The sequence below is a fragment of the Chiloscyllium punctatum genome, chromosome 38 (genome assembly GCF_047496795.1).
Source record: "Chiloscyllium punctatum isolate Juve2018m chromosome 38, sChiPun1.3, whole genome shotgun sequence".
In the NCBI taxonomy this organism is placed as follows: domain Eukaryota; kingdom Metazoa; phylum Chordata; class Chondrichthyes; order Orectolobiformes; family Hemiscylliidae; genus Chiloscyllium; species Chiloscyllium punctatum.
This window is the reverse complement of record NC_092776.1, coordinates 47,155,177-47,170,716: the sequence shown is the minus strand read 5'-3', so window position 1 is coordinate 47,170,716 and position 15,540 is coordinate 47,155,177. Positions and strand designations below refer to the sequence as shown.

Below are 15,540 nucleotides of genomic sequence, written 5' to 3'. Positions count from 1 at the left end.
TAGGATCGTGCAAATAAGGAGAATCAATTTCCAGTGGCAGCAGTATTGGGAATCAGTGGATTCAGATAGAAAGCCATTGCTAAAATGAAATCAGGGTGGGGGTCAGGGTAGTAGATATTTGTAATCCCAGCTGGGAAAAGCAGACTTTAAATTACCACACGCAGTTATCCAGGGCCTTGTGCAATTCCACACATGCACCGAAGGGGGCGCAGAGGAGATTCACCAGGATATTGCTGGGGAAGGAGCAGTTTAGCTGTGGAAAGGGGCTAGGATTGTTTTCTTTGGAGCAGAGGAAATTGGGGGGGGGGTGGTATCTGATGGAAGTGTGTAAGATTATGAGGGGCATGGATAGGGTGAGTATACAGCAGTTAGTCCCCTGTCATGTTAAAGGGTAAATAACAAGTGGATGTAAGTTTTAAAGTGAAAGCTAGGAGGTTTAAAAGGGCATTTTGAGAAAATATCTTTTCATCAAGAGGGTAGTGATGATCTGAAAAGCATTGCTAGGAGAGTAGTTGAGGCAAGAAACCTCACAATCTTTAAAAAAAACTTGGATGATCACTTGAAATGGCATTACATTTCAGGCTACGTGTCTAGTGTGGGAAAGTGCAGTGTATGTATATAGGTCAAACCGACTCAATGGGCTTCTTCTATGACGTATGACTCCATGATTTCGCAAAGCACCTTTCCAACCAATAAAGTATTGTATCTTGGGAAATACAGCAGCCAATTTTCAAACAGCAAAATGACAAAAACAATCTGTTTTTGTGATAACTGATGGAGGGATAATATTGCAGGTCAAAATGGATGAGGGAGTGTCTCTCGGACGTACAATGCAACTCCTGTTGGATAAGGCAAAGCCCAGTCAGAAAGTGGATGTACCAGGAACCACCCATCCCCTCCTCTCGCCTTGCTCAACATCTCTCCAGTGGTGGTGTCTTCATCACTGAAGCCCACCACAATTATGACATACTTCTCACAATTATTACATTATTTCTTTAGATCTGGGCAGCAAAACTGTTGCATCAACACCCTAATTATCCATGCAGTGCGATTTGACATGACTGAATGACTCATTATATCTGCAGAGAGATCCAAGCCAGATGTTAAACTGACAGAGTCTGCAACACTCAACAGCCACAATTGCCTTGATATGGTGACTGAAATCCTGAAGGACAACTGCAAAATTAAGAGCATTGTGACAGTTGTCAGGAGGCCAAGCAATTTCCTGCATGATGTGGTTGCCTTTGTGGTTGTGGTACATTCTGTATTGAGATACAGTGTCCCCAGAGCTGTGTGAGCAGTAGATGGAAGCACCTTTCTGGTCAAGTTCAAGGTAATGAACCCCTTTGAAGTGACATAAATAGCATTTCTCACCTCTCGGATCAGGAGTGAAAAGCGAAATGGGTTAGATTACCGTACGGCACCTGGTTTTGCCGAGAACAATCTCATGCAAAGAAATTCAGGACAATGGTTACCCTCACACTAACTTACAGTGCAGTCCATGACCTGGTTAGAAATGGTGGCAGCTTGTTATTAGCACCTCCTTTGTAATATGGAGACAATGCACATATGGTCCCCAGCTGAGGTAATGGAAATGCTCCTAGATCATTTTAAACTCCTGCTGAGGAGCTATTCTTGCACCTTGAGCAGCTTGTCATCTTCTTGCCTCTGTGCCATCTTCCTGTCATGCTGTGGCCCAAACAGTCTGACCATGCTTGCATTTCACACAACTTACAACCCAGTTTTCTTTAGTATTGTTAAGTATGTCATGACAAGGCGCTTCCAGAAAGTTTGAAGCTTGAAATGGATCTAAATCTTCATAGAGTCATAGAATCATAGAGATGTACAGCATGGAAACAGACCCTTAGGTCCAACCTGTCCACGCCAACCAGATATCCCAACCCAACCTAGTCCCACCTGCCAGCATCCGGCCCATATCCCTCCAAACTCTTCCTATTCATATACTCACCCAAATGCCTCTTAAATGTTGCAATTGTACCAGCCTCCACCACTTCTTCTTGCAGCTCATTCCATACACGTACCACCCTCTGTGTGAAAATGTTGCCCCTTAGGTCCCTTTTATATCTTTCCCCTCTCACCCTAAACCTATGCCCTCTAGTTCTGGACTCCCCAACCCCAGGGAAAAGACTTTGTCTATTTATCCTATCCAAGCCCCTTATGATTTTGCAAACCTCTATAAGGTCACCCCTCAGCTTCTGATGCTCCAGGGAAAACAGCCCCAGCCTGTTCAACCTCTGAGTGTGGTGCCGGAAAAGCACAGCATATCAGGCAGCAACCGAGGAGCAGGAGAATCAACATTTCAGACACAAGCCCTTCATTAGGAGGACTTATGCCCAAAACATTGATTCTCCTGCTCCTCGGATGCTGCCTGACTTGCTGTGCTTTTCCAGCACCATACTCTCGACTCAAGCATATTTAGTCCTCACTTTCTCCTTGCCTTTTAAATGCTGTCATTGTATCAGCCTCCACCACTTCCTCTGGCAGCTCATTTCACACAGAGGGCAGAGCATGTGTGGAAAAGATACCCCTTAGGTCCCTTTTAAGTCTTTCCCCTCTCGCCTTAAACCTACACCCTCTATTTCTGGACTCCTCCACCCCAGGGAAAAGACATTGTCCATTTACCCTATCCATGCCCCTCATGATTTTATAAGCCTCAATAAAGTCACCCCTCGGCCTCCGACGCTCCAGGGAAAACAGCCCCAGCCTATTCAGCCTCTCCCTATAGCTCAAATCCTCCAACCCTGGCAACATCCTTGTAAATCTTTCGGAACCAAGAGGTTGGGAAGGAGAGTTGTGCACAGTGACTTCAGCTGGTGGGGGGATTGAACCCATGTTGTTGACATTACTCTGTAACATTAAATCTGATAACTAATAAAGGGCTCTTAAAGGCCTACAAATCAGAATTACCTTTAAACGATCTGGAGAGAAGGTGTTAGAACAAGCCAAACCCCCTTCCCCACAAATTAAGCTCAGCTCCTAAATTAGAAACCTACACTTCTGAATCTGTTTTATTTAGGGGATCATTTTGATGGGATCCCTTGCAAAATATTCTCTAAAATACCATCTTTAAGGGTCTGACATAATGGCCACATTTATTTGACAAAGTTACTAGAGAATATCCAGTGATCAATGAACCATCTCCATAGTCTCCATCTCCAGAGAAGAAAAGGAGAAGTGAAACATTGAAGGGCAAATCAGGAAACTAAATTCACTTTAATTGTCATAATTTCAATTCAATTACGCCTTTTTAAAAATTCTTTGATCAGCCATTATACGACTTGAAGCTAAACTGAATTCCCTGCACTTTAATACACTATGACATTACATAAAAATTGACCTCAGACATTAGTTGCAGTTTCAAAAGAGCACATAATTTCAACATAAATGAGCAATCCAATTAAGCAACAACAATACCATTAAAAATAATAAGCACTACTCCCAGTGTTTTGAAGCCCTGCTCCAAGTTAAAGTCATAGCTCCTGAACACAAAGACTTCCTTGGCATGCTTCCATGGGACATTATGTTGCCACATGCTGCTACATCTAGCAGGTTGGAAAAACAGCTCCAAACACAATGAATCAGACCATTCAGGTCTGTCTGTCTCAGCCAGGGAGAAAGAAAAGCAGATGTTGATTCAACTCACGCTGATCAATCAGATGATCAATTCCTCAGGGCACAGCACCTGCTGTACTCCTCTAGGCCAGGAACAGCATGCACGCAAGATAAGAGGAAGAATGGTTAAAACGTACACCTAAAAAAGGTTCAAACTAATGTCACACATCCAATACTGAACAGAAATGTAGATTATAGATCAATCTGAAGGATTGTAAATGCAAGCAAAGCTTTGTCTTAATCAGACCAAAGTACAATGACCCCAAGAGGTTTTCTGACAAACCTGGACACTGCCCTTGTGCAAACAGTCACTGCGAAGCAGCTAATCACAACCATCCAGCCCCATCCTCCATCTGGGGCTTCCATTAATGGAACCTTTGAGTGCCGGGGCATTGTACCAATTCGACTGTCTACCGAGATTTGCACTGCACCCTGGTTCCAACAGAGTGTCAAGTTTGTTTTTCTGTACTGCGGAGGGTGGTTCAGAACTTCTGCACTCGAAGGTCTGGAATGTGCTCTTGTAAATGATTTTCATGAAACATCTGAAAAAAATTAAACACAGGATGCGTTAGGTCAAAAGTCATATCTGCGTGATTAAGAATGAGGCAAATTGATTGCAAATTCTTACCGCAAAAGATTTAAGAAGTTTAATTAGAAAAGACCAGATCAGAAGGCCTGTGTAAGAACTCAATAAAATAGGAATGTAAAAGACAGACTGCTTAATCATCATATTTTTCTACTTTTTGTACAAACACAACACAAACAGGAGCTCACATTTGCAAATGCAAACGGCTCTCTCCCGATGTTTGATGAACACAATTATTCTTAACAAGCTGAAGCAAGCTCGGGACGCAGCAGGCAGTCAGGCACAAACAGTAGAACTTACAAAGGAATGAACTTTATTCACCCATTGCAATGGTGTGTTTATGCACAGTAACGAACAAGACATGAGTGGCGATAGAAATCCTCATTCCTGATGCCTTCATCTACTGAACTACCTCCCTCTATTTTATCCTCCAGCTTGAGTCATTTGCGATCAAAGGAAAATAACATTACCAATCTGTTCAAATCTATACCTACCTTGTTCTGGTCCGCGTAACACAAATTACACAATTTCTTCAAAGTATTTTCCGGTAAGGAGACGGTGAAGTAGGTGACTCCAGCTGGAGTTCGTCTGCTGCACCTGTTCTTATTCTTCCTTTCTCCTTCTCTTCCTCCTTTCTCTCGGCCTCAAATAGCCAGCCCCAGCCTCTGAAGTGGGGACTCCAGTGACCGGCGGCTCAGTGCGGTGTGTGTTGGCAGCCAACGGTTAGAGCACATTGACCAGCGCTGATCTGCTGTGGACAGCCCTTGGTGAGAGACTCTGATGTTTGTCTTTTTAGCTTCTTGTTTTCTGACCTAGGGTTATGCTGTGTATAGCTGTAATGTAACCTTTTCTCTTCATTTTTCTATTCTTTAACTAAGGATTGTACCCTAGTACTCAATAGCTAAGATGGTGCCAAGTATTGCTGACGTTGTTACATTGTAATTAATCTTGTAACTGAAGAAACTGTACCTAGGTTTGTACCTAACTTGGCACAGTAAGTGGTCACTTGTTAACTTTTCACTATACTAATTTGCATACATATGACAATAAAGCTAATTCAATTCAATTCAAAATTGCACTTCTATCCCACAGGAGAAAGTGAGGACTGCAGATGCTGGAGATCAGAGTCAAAAAATGTGGTGCTGGAAAAGCACAGCAGGTCAGGCAGTATCTGAGGAGCAGGTGAATCGATGGTTCAGGCAAAAACCCTTCCAGGAGCCTCATTCCTGATGAAGAGCTTTTACCTGAAACGTCGACTCTCCTGCTCCTCGGATGCTGCCTGACCGGCTGTGCTTTTCCAGCACCACACTCTTTGACTCCTATCACACAGGTACAGAACTCAAAAGCTTATGTTTAGATGTCATCCCTGTCTTGGGTCTTTGAGTATGATGTACATTGAGAAGTTTGGCCTGTGCACAAAGTGAGAACAAGGTCAGCAGTGAAGCCCTGTGCCAATCTGAGCCCTGCAGTCAGTGTAGCCTCAGGCAGCATTTTAAATGTTGCCAATCAATCAGTGGGCACCAACTCATGAGGATGAGAAGCATGAGAAACATTCCAACCTTTTAAATAAAGAGTAATCAGGTTAGACAGCCTCTGCTGGATGCATCAGATTCCTAGCTGAGCCAGCTAGAACCATGGAATCCCTATGGAATGGAAAGAGGCCATTTGGCCCACTCTGCCTGCAATGACCCTCCGAAGAGCATTTCACTCAACATCCTCCTCCACTCTATCCCTATAACCCCAGATTTAGCATGACCAACCCACCCAGCCTACACAGCTTTGGTCTTGAGGGGAAACTGGAGCACCCACCAAAAACTCTCATCGACACGGGGAGAATGTGCTATCGGTATTCTATTAAACTCCACCTCTATCCTATGAAAACATTTAGGAGCACGCAAACGTCCTACAGATAGACAATCACCTGGGACTGGAATCGAACCTAGGTCCCTGCTGCTGTGAGGTAGCAGTGCTAACTACTGAGCCACCGTGCTGCCCCCAAAGGAGGTCAGGTCTGAGGGGTGGGAGAAGAGGACTTCAACAGTGTGCTGGCAGTTTTGTGTGTGTGTGCACGTGTGTGCGCAAGAGTGTGTGTGTCTGTGTCTATGTGTGTTGCATGTGTGTCTGTGTGTGCACGTATATCTGTGTGTGAGTCTGTGTGTCGGTGTTCGCATGTCTGTGTGTGTGTCTGTCTGTCTATGTCTGCGCCTGTATGTGTGTATATGTGTGTATTTGGTTGCGTGTCTGTATAAGTGTCTGTCTGTGTGTATCTGTGTGCGTGGCTGTGTATGTGTCTATGTGTGTGTTTGTGGGTGTGCGTCTGTCTGTACCTGTGTGTGTCTGTCCATGTCTGTAAATATCTGTGTGTGTCTGTCGGTCTGTGTGTATATCTGTGTGTGTGTGTGTCTGTGTGGGAGTGTGTGTGTGTCTGTGGGGGTATGTGTGCGCGCGTGTGTCTGTGTGTGTCTGTTTGCATGCATGTTTGTGTCTCTGTGTGTGTATGTGCGTGTCTGTGCATGTGTGTGCATTTGTGTGTGCATGTGCTCATGTGTGTCTGTCTGTGTGTCTGTATTTGTGCATGTCTGTCTGTGTGTATGTGTGTGTGCGTGTCTATGTACGTGTCTGTGTGGGGTCTGTTGTGTGTCTGTCTGTGCCTGTGTGGATGTGTGTGTGTGTATATGTGTGTGTGTGTCTGTGGGTGGGTGTGTTTGTCTTTGTGCTTGTGTGTGCATCTGTGTGTCTGTGTGTGTCTATGTGTGTGGGAGTGATCTTGGGGTCCTCGTCCATAGATCCATCAAAGTTGCCAAGAAGGTGTATGGTGTGTTGGCTTTTGTTAGCAGGGGGATTGAGTTGAAGAGCTGCAAGATTATGCTGCTGGTCTATAGAGCCCTGGTTAGAGCACACTTGGAATATTGTGTTCAGTTCTGGTTGCCTCATTATACAAAGGATGTGGAAGTTTTAGAGAGAGTGCAGAGGAGATTTACTAGGACGCTGCCTGGAGTGAAAGGCATGTTTAATGAAGAAAGGTAGAGGGAGCTAGGGCTTTTCTCATTGGAGTGAAGAAGAATGAGAGGTGACTTGATAGAGGTGTACAGGATGTTAAGAGGTATAGATAGAGTGGATAGCTAGAGTTTTTTTTTCCCATGGCGGAAATGGCCAACACGAGGGGGCATAATTTTAAGATAATTGGAGGAAGGTTTAGGGGAGATTTCAGAGGTAGGTTCTTTACCCAGAGAGTGGTGGGTGCGTGGAATGCATTGCCAGCGGTGGTAGTAGAGTCAGATACATTAGGGACATTAAGCAATTCTTGGATAGCCACACGGATGATAGTACATTAACATCCCCTTCCTGCAAACTCTCTTGGTTATCCTAGGGAGGTGTCACACCTCCCCAAAACAATGTTGCCCATGGAGCTACATAGCATCCTTAATATCCCTCGGCAGGTTGCACATTAGCCATTCATTAGCCAATGAATGATTTATTGTCACTTGTGTTTTACAGTGAATAACACTTGCCTGGACGGGTGCACGCAACAACACTCAAGAAACTTGACACCATCCAGGACAAAGCAACCCGCTTGACTGGCACCACATCTACATTCAATCCCTCCATGACCGCCGCTCAGTAGCAGAAGTGTGTACTAACTACAAAATGCACAGCAGAAATTCACCAAAGATCTGTAGACAGCACCTTCCAAACCCACGACCACTTCCATCTAGAAGGACAAGGGCAGCAGGTACTTGGGAACAGCACCACCTGCAAGTTCCCCTCCAAGCCACTCACTATCCTGACATGGAAATATACCATTGTTCTTTCACAGTCATTGGGTCACAATCCTGGAATTCCATCCCTACGATTCAAGACGGCAGCTCACCACCACCTTCTCAAGGGCAAATAGGGATGGGCTAGCAATGCTGGCCAGCCAAACAAATTTCCATAGCCAATGGACCTCAGTGGAGGGCAGTGATGCCCAAGTCCCACAAATGAATAAAAAACAGTAAAATACAGTGAAAGCTTCAACTGTTACCACAATCAGACGCCATCTTCAATATAGTTTAAGAATAAGAAGAGTGAAAAGATATAACTGAAAGAGAGGCCATCTTTGTCTTGGTACCTCCACCATGAGTCCTGAACCGTGCCCTGCCAGTCTTCCTCCACTGCCTCGCTGCCCCTGCACTGGAAACCACCAACATCAGAGTTGCCATGAATCGGGCACTTCGCCATTGTGCCCACCTCGCTGTCAGGTCGCATGCAAGACCCACACTCTCCCTGTAACCACCACCCCAGCTCCGGGCCTACAACAACCAGGAGCTGTCACTACCACCTTGCCGATAACTTTAAAGAAATGCAAAACATTTTAAAAATGAGCCATTGTAGCAGTTTCAGGGCAATCCCCAGTTTTAAAAGGAAAGATTGAAAGAAAATGGTCTTTTGTGAAAAACTGGTCAACCTGGCATCTGTGCAGGCAGGATTTCCCAGCAGGCCTGCCAGAATAAGGACAGAGCTCCTTCTGGGGATGGAGATCCTCAGAAGTATGAGATAACTCGGCCAACAAAACAGCACCTGCCAGACATCGTATCGAGGGGCAGGCATATGAACCTGTCTAATTCATGGGATAACGATTTACTCTAATCTGAAAACATTTTGGGAGGCTCCATGAAGTCATCAGAATTTCACTGAAGTAAATTTGGGACGGTATCGACCCTTTTGTTTCCATGAATGATGAGGTTAAACCGGCCCCAGCAATCACCGGAGATGCTTCATGAGATGGAGTTACCTGAGGAGCAGACCTGGCCGGCCCTTTGGAATCGCCGGGGTAAAGGGGGCAGCAGGGTCAGCTATCGGGGCCCTTTTCCTATCATTCTCCTTGCTCTGAGCTCGCTGCATCTCTGGACACCAACCCTTTGGGGCTGAAGACATCGACCCTGTCTACGACCTCGGACTTTGGAAGTCCACAGCAACACCTGAGACAGAGAGGGAGCCCCACCGGACAAGCAACAAGCCCCTCTGAGACTGAAAGAACCCTTTTCAGGCCTGGAACACTCGTACTCTGGAGTAGTTGGTTAGGCATGGGGGGAGGATGGTTGTGTGATTCTTCAGGTATAAGTACCCTGTAAATTGTGTAAGGTTAAAAAGATTTACATTGTGTCCGCTCCAATTTTCTTGTATTTTGTATCATTGTATAAGTTTCATTGAAGTGTTGTACAGACTGGGCAAGTTGAATTTTTTTCCTGTAATAAAGGTCAGTGACAATTTTCAGCTCACGTTTGAGTCCAACTGTGCTCCATCTGGGTACACCAATTCTGGCTGAGTTCACAGCAGATCCCAGACCATAATTCCAGTGTTAAGGACCGAAGGGTGATCCAGACAATTCGAACCACCCACTCAAGGGGGTTTGCTGGCCAGGATAGGCCATTTGATCTCTCTTTTTCTCTCTCTTGGGGATACTGCCCGAGTGGGTAGGTACCAGGTGGCTGTTGTCCCACCAACAAGAGAGGGAATAGCCCGGGCATTGGTGGTGGTCGCCATTACAGTATGGAGATAAGTTCCGACTCGCCAGTCAGGCTATAAACAGTGAGTTTGGTTCAGTGCTGTCTCCCCAGCGGAGCTGCCCTAGTGCAGCATTCTGGGTCTTTGAAGTTTCAGAGCCTGCTGGAGAGAGACCACCACCATAATCAGTGAACCCCAGATACCGGCCGGAGGGTGGAGTAAAGGAAAGAGGCTCCTCCACACCATGCTCTAAACCAAATTGCCCCATGGTCTCCAGAACAATGACAGGTTAATGTGCCAGCATATTTGAGCAGAGGTGCCCACTCCCAACTCTACAAATTCCTTGTTCATGGTAATTTGTACAGCAGAATCTAATTGTCGGACAGTGTAGACTCAAGGAGAGACAATTCCTCCATCTTCACCAACAACCACATGGCACCTACAATGCTCTCCCTTGATCCTTTCTCTGGAACTTTCATAAAAATTTCAAATATTTCAGTGCTATTCTCTGGTTTTGGTAGTGAGCAATTGTTCCTGGATATTGTGTTAATGAGGTTAGAATACGGGAATAAAGGGGACCAAAAAGGGGGATATTCAGTCCCTCTCAGCCTGTTGCAACATTCAATGACATCCTGGCTGATCCGCACCCCAGCTCCACCTACCCTGCTTTTTGTCCCTTAAGGCCGTTACCTAAGAAAACGTTATCAATCTCAGTTTTCATGACACAGCATCCACCAGTCTTCATGGAAAGAAAGTTGCAAATTTCCCACACCCTGAGCACAGACATATTTCACTGCAGAGTAGCCTCATTCCAATTTTAAAATAATTTGCCGTTTTGCTCAATTCCTCTGCAAAATTGGTACATCCAAAGCTCGATGTTTTGACTCTCACTCAAGTCCGTTGCACGTACTATCTGGTGTTCATCTGCCTACATTGGCTCCTCCTGCAGCAACACCTCAAACTTATAATTCTTGCCCTTGTGTTCAGCTCCCCAGTTAGATCTTGACTGGCAGTTAAACAACAATGTTTCTGTCATGTTTGATCCTCACTATGCCTTTTATAATTTATCTTCTGGACGGCATTGCAGCAGCATCTGAAGTCTTTCATTCATGGAGGTCTCAAAACATTGTACAAGGTTTGGTAGGCCTGTATATCTCAAACTTTGTATTGACCACACCAACTAGCCCTTTGCACACTGTAGACATAACACATCGCTTCTCTGGTCTATATCAAATACAACAGGAATATATGGTAGGAACAAAAACACCGTATACTTTAATGTTACTTTAAAGAAAAAAAAGTTAAATCAAACAGTATTTCATGTAATCTAGTTTGAGCTCTGTTAGTGATTACCTTAATTGTTGTAATCAATGATCTGTTGTTGTAAGTACATTTTGGCAACTTGCCATATCTCAGTTTAATCTAAAGAGCTTGCATTTTAATAAAAGCTTGCATTTATATAGTACTTTAGAAAAATAATTCTGGACATTCTTAAGCACTTCATAGATAATGAAGTGCTCTTACAGGCAGCAGCCTCTACCCTCAGCAAATGTCAGAATAACAAGCAGGAATTGGTCACTTCACCGAAACATGCTGCAGAAGAATGAAGAATGAATACTGACCGGGGGCAAGGAAGAACTCCCTTGCTTTCCTTCAAATACAATTGTTATTATTCTGTCCTGTTGGGGGTAAGCAGGGCCTCGGCTTACTGCCTCATCCATCCTGCAGCATCTCTGACAGCGCAGCGCTCCTTCAGTACTTTAATCGACTGTCAGCCTGGACTATGGATTCATCACTTGAATGAGATTTGAGCCCACAAGCAAGAGTGCTATCTACTAACTTTTTTTTAATTTTAAATTTTAAAATATATTGCCAAAAAATGACAAGTTGCTGAAGCTTTCTGTTTTGCACTCATCAGAACAATTTGCAAAACTATCAACTGAATGGGAAAACTATCAAAAACTTCTTTGAAAGAACCAATCAATATAAATAACATAGAGTGGGTTTGGCTGTACTCCAGGCATTTAAAAGGTGCAAGTGTTCCAACTGCAACTTGCTGACAACCTGGTGAAAGTCCACTGGAAAATGGGGCAGAATTCCGTTTAAGAATAGTAAAATCATACTCAGTTCATGTTGCAAATCCTCCCTAGAAATTATAATCTCTGAGAAACTGCTGTAATTAAACCAAAAGGAAAATAATGGGGTTGCTAAACGAAGTGGGGCACTTTTAAGCAAAGTGGCTTTGAAAATGTAGTGAATGGAGGGGAAAAAAAGGCGGCTTTTTGAGTCAGAGAGCTTGGCTAGAGGCTGAAGACCACATGATGGAACCTCCAGGAATAAGTCCAACAAAGCTTGGCAACCCTTTGTACAGTGTATGCCTGAACTTGTAATGATGCATTTCACTAAGCAGGGCTTCACTTCGAGTGCTGTAAACGTTAGTAAACTGGTTTCAGCTACTCTACTAGATGGTCATTGCTTTAGACTTTTTGCAAGAATGTAATTAAACAGGATTAAAAGCAAGCAGAGACCAGCCCTACAATGGAGCTGGCATATGCCGTTCTTGTTAAAATTTGTTCACAGAATTTATGATAGAGAGCCATCCTATTCCAAGTGCTACTTAGTCTACTTCAGTCAGTGGGGAGTGGAACAAAATATTTCTCAAGCTACTACAGACTGTCCAGCCAACTACTCAGTAACAGAGTGGCTTAAGGCCATGGTCAGATGTTTGACCAGGACAGGTGGACAATATACTCTTTGGTACAATTCCACTCAATGTAGCATCACCTGTATAAGAAGGAGCACACAGCAGTGATATTATATGACAGAACAACAGTAAGGCTTCCAGACAGAGTACAGGGGACCTGCGGAGATTAAATTTGGTTAAAGGTCAGCTCATTAATAAGATTTTCATCTGTGCTACCAAGTTTGATGAAGCAGTAAAGCAGAAAGATCTCTCATTTTATGAAATCTTTTACAATGTCTAAAAATACTGAAAGACTTTTGAAATGTAGTCATGGTAGTATTGTGAGAAAAGCGCCATCTAACATTTACACGGTGGGGGTCTGACAAATAGCAGAGATAACGGACTGGATAAATCTGTTTAAGGGAACTTGATTGAGAGAAGGCCATCAGCTAGGAGACCAGGGAGAACTCATATGGGTTTCTCCAAACACGGAATCTTTAAAAAAAACAAAAGCAGGCCCCCTTCCAAACAGGTGACACAATGCAGTACTTTTGTCAGTATTATACCAAAGTGTCAAGTCTGGATTACGGACTCAGGAGTTTGATGAGCGACTTGAATCCATGACCTCTGACCCAGATGAACTGAGCCCCATTTTACATCATGGCAAAGATTAAGCTTCTACAAAAATAGAATCTGGATGCAGTGAAGATGTCTGGAATTGATTACTTAAATAAGTGCAAGCTGCATTGGACTTGTCTGTTGTAGATTGAAGTGGCTCATTTGTTCCAAAATAGTTTTCCAGAGACATTGCTGGCAACTCAGTGGGATCATCTATTAAAACAATCTTGCTAACTTCCAATAAGTGTGTATTTGCAGAGCCAACGAAACATTGTCCCCGAATGCCAGCAAGCCCCATAGGGGAAGGAAGAGTCTGTCCTTCCTGAAACTATACTGAAAGATTGAGCAGCTCTGCCCATGTTTCTGGAGGAGAGAAGGGATTGAAATTCCTGTCTTTTATCTCAATAACATACTACCCCTTTAAAAAGTGGTGGAATGAGAATGGAAGCACTAAAACATTATATGTTTCCCTTCATCACTGTTCCCTATACTTGTACCACTTTAAAACAGAATGGAATTGTCCTTTCTCCGGAAGAGAGCTAACATTTATTTTCCGAACAACATTCTGAAACTGCAGTCAAATCCACTTTATTCCAAGTCAGATCCAATATTAGATATTCAGTGACATTAATTCCAGTCTTAATCCATAAAAAAAAGTGATTCTTTTGTTTAGAAGGGCTGACCAGAAATAATTCTCTTGTTATTTTTCCAAACAAACATTGCAACTGTATACAAATTGTAGCCTCCTGTTCAGATTTGTGGGTAATTTAAAGTATCTCTCTACCAATTGGGAGCAATGATTATTTCATGCCATTTTGAGAGACAGAAGCAGCTTGCATTTATATAATGCCTTCAGTGTAGAAGAAACATCCCAATGCAATTAGAGAGATTAAAACAGATGTCAAGATAAAGGAGGAGATATTACACCTTAAAAAGGAGATGGAACAATGAGATTTTAGCGACAGAACGAGGGGAATAAACAGTGACATGGAGGTGATAGGGAGATCAGGCTTTCAGGCGTGGCCACCCTAGAAAAATGACAAAAATAGATCAAACATTCCCACAAAGCTGTCAATAAATACGAGCACATTCCTTCAAAGCTATTTTCAAGAAATATCAAAACGTACGAGAGTCAGAAGGGAAAAAGCAAATGTTGAAATCATTCAAGCCCATTCCTCATGAAATATTTGAATTTTTAACCAATTGATAAACATTGATTCAGCAAGTTTAACCTATACAATTGCTAAATATTATAATTCACTTTTCTTTAAAATCTGCTTTATCAGCAGACTAACTATTTACAATAATGACTACCCCAATGCTTATCATAATATTCATCTTCCCAGTGGCATCACTGAAGGAAATCCAGTTTGCCTCACTCACATTGCATATACCCCCCCAGCCCTACATCTGACTTCACTGGAAAGATAGTGTTGGGCTATCTGGGGAATGGAGGGAGCTGCACTTGGTGACCAGCAGTATCTATGTCCCAAATTGTAGGCCTGAACTATCCACAGAGCATTACTTTTATGCCTCCATTAGCCAGAGAAGTTAGCATATCTCCAACATCTACTGAATTTGTCACAAGGGCACTTGGTGCGTTGTCCTTCTTAGCATTCATCTCATGTAGAGAACCATAGATTAGTCTAACTAATACAAGCCAAGTAGGGCACAGTGGCACTGAAATGTGAAGTGACAACTGTAGACAAGAGTGTTGAAATCAAGCTCCTCTGGTAGTTTTTTGAATCTGCCTACTGCTATCACGCAGCCAAAATATTTAGAGTTATACATCACCGTTTCCAAGGAGCAACCTTTTCAGAAGTCTTTGTGTTATCTAAACAGAAGTCAATGGACTGGAACTTTAAATAAAAGTACAAGATACAGCTCAATCTTTTATATACAGTCGTGTTGGAAATGGAGATCCATCATACCCTGAGTTGTCACAAAATTAAAGTTTTTTTTAAAAATGAAGAATTACCCAATTTACCTGACTTTCAGGCTCATATTGAGAGAAAACACAGGTTTCTGTACTTAACAAGAATGACTAATTATAACAAATAAATACATTTTCACTACAGATTAACAATTTGGAACTGTTGAAAGCAACTCTATGGACACACACACACAGCAACGTTGACCGTGGGAACTTCTGAGAAGATAGTCCAGTGGTTCCTGTTCACATGGTTTACTCAGATGAGTAGAATGTTGCTTTTTGGTTTTCCATCTCCTGACACTTTTGCTTGTTTACAAGAAGCAAAGGATGAATGCTTCACACTTATATGGCTCTTTGACTCATCCATTAAAGGTCACTTCCTTCAGCAACTGGCTTGAGATGTTTTTTACCTCAGAGAAAACAACCACTCCTTTTCCTCCTGAGGTCCAAGCACTCAGCTACCCCGGAGCCGGTCACATAGTTGCTGGCCCGCAGCAGGTCTGTGTCATCAATAATTGATCACAAATGGCAATGGATGCAGGATCAATTGTGAATCTGAAATCTGACATTGCTGAAAGGTTTACCTAACGTATGAAGGGA

At 43.3% G+C, this 15,540-nt stretch overlaps 1 protein-coding gene across 6 annotated transcripts in view; it reads right to left on the bottom strand.

Moving 5' to 3' along the window:
• Window positions 1–15,540, bottom strand: part of LOC140463595 (monocarboxylate transporter 12-like) — a 53,666-nt gene that overhangs the window by 23,501 nt on the left and 14,625 nt on the right. For 3 of the 6 annotated variants that reach the window (XM_072557805.1, XM_072557804.1, XM_072557803.1), the window contains exon 2: window positions 3,917–4,175. In XM_072557805.1, coding sequence (XP_072413906.1) covers window positions 3,917–4,026 — 110 coding nt within the window. In that variant the 5' untranslated portion in view covers window positions 4,027–4,175. Of the gene's footprint in view, window positions 1–3,916; window positions 4,176–4,261; window positions 4,313–4,713; window positions 4,979–15,540 lie in introns of those variants that run through there. The other 3 variants (XM_072557807.1, XM_072557802.1, XM_072557806.1) reach the window with 3 other exon arrangements.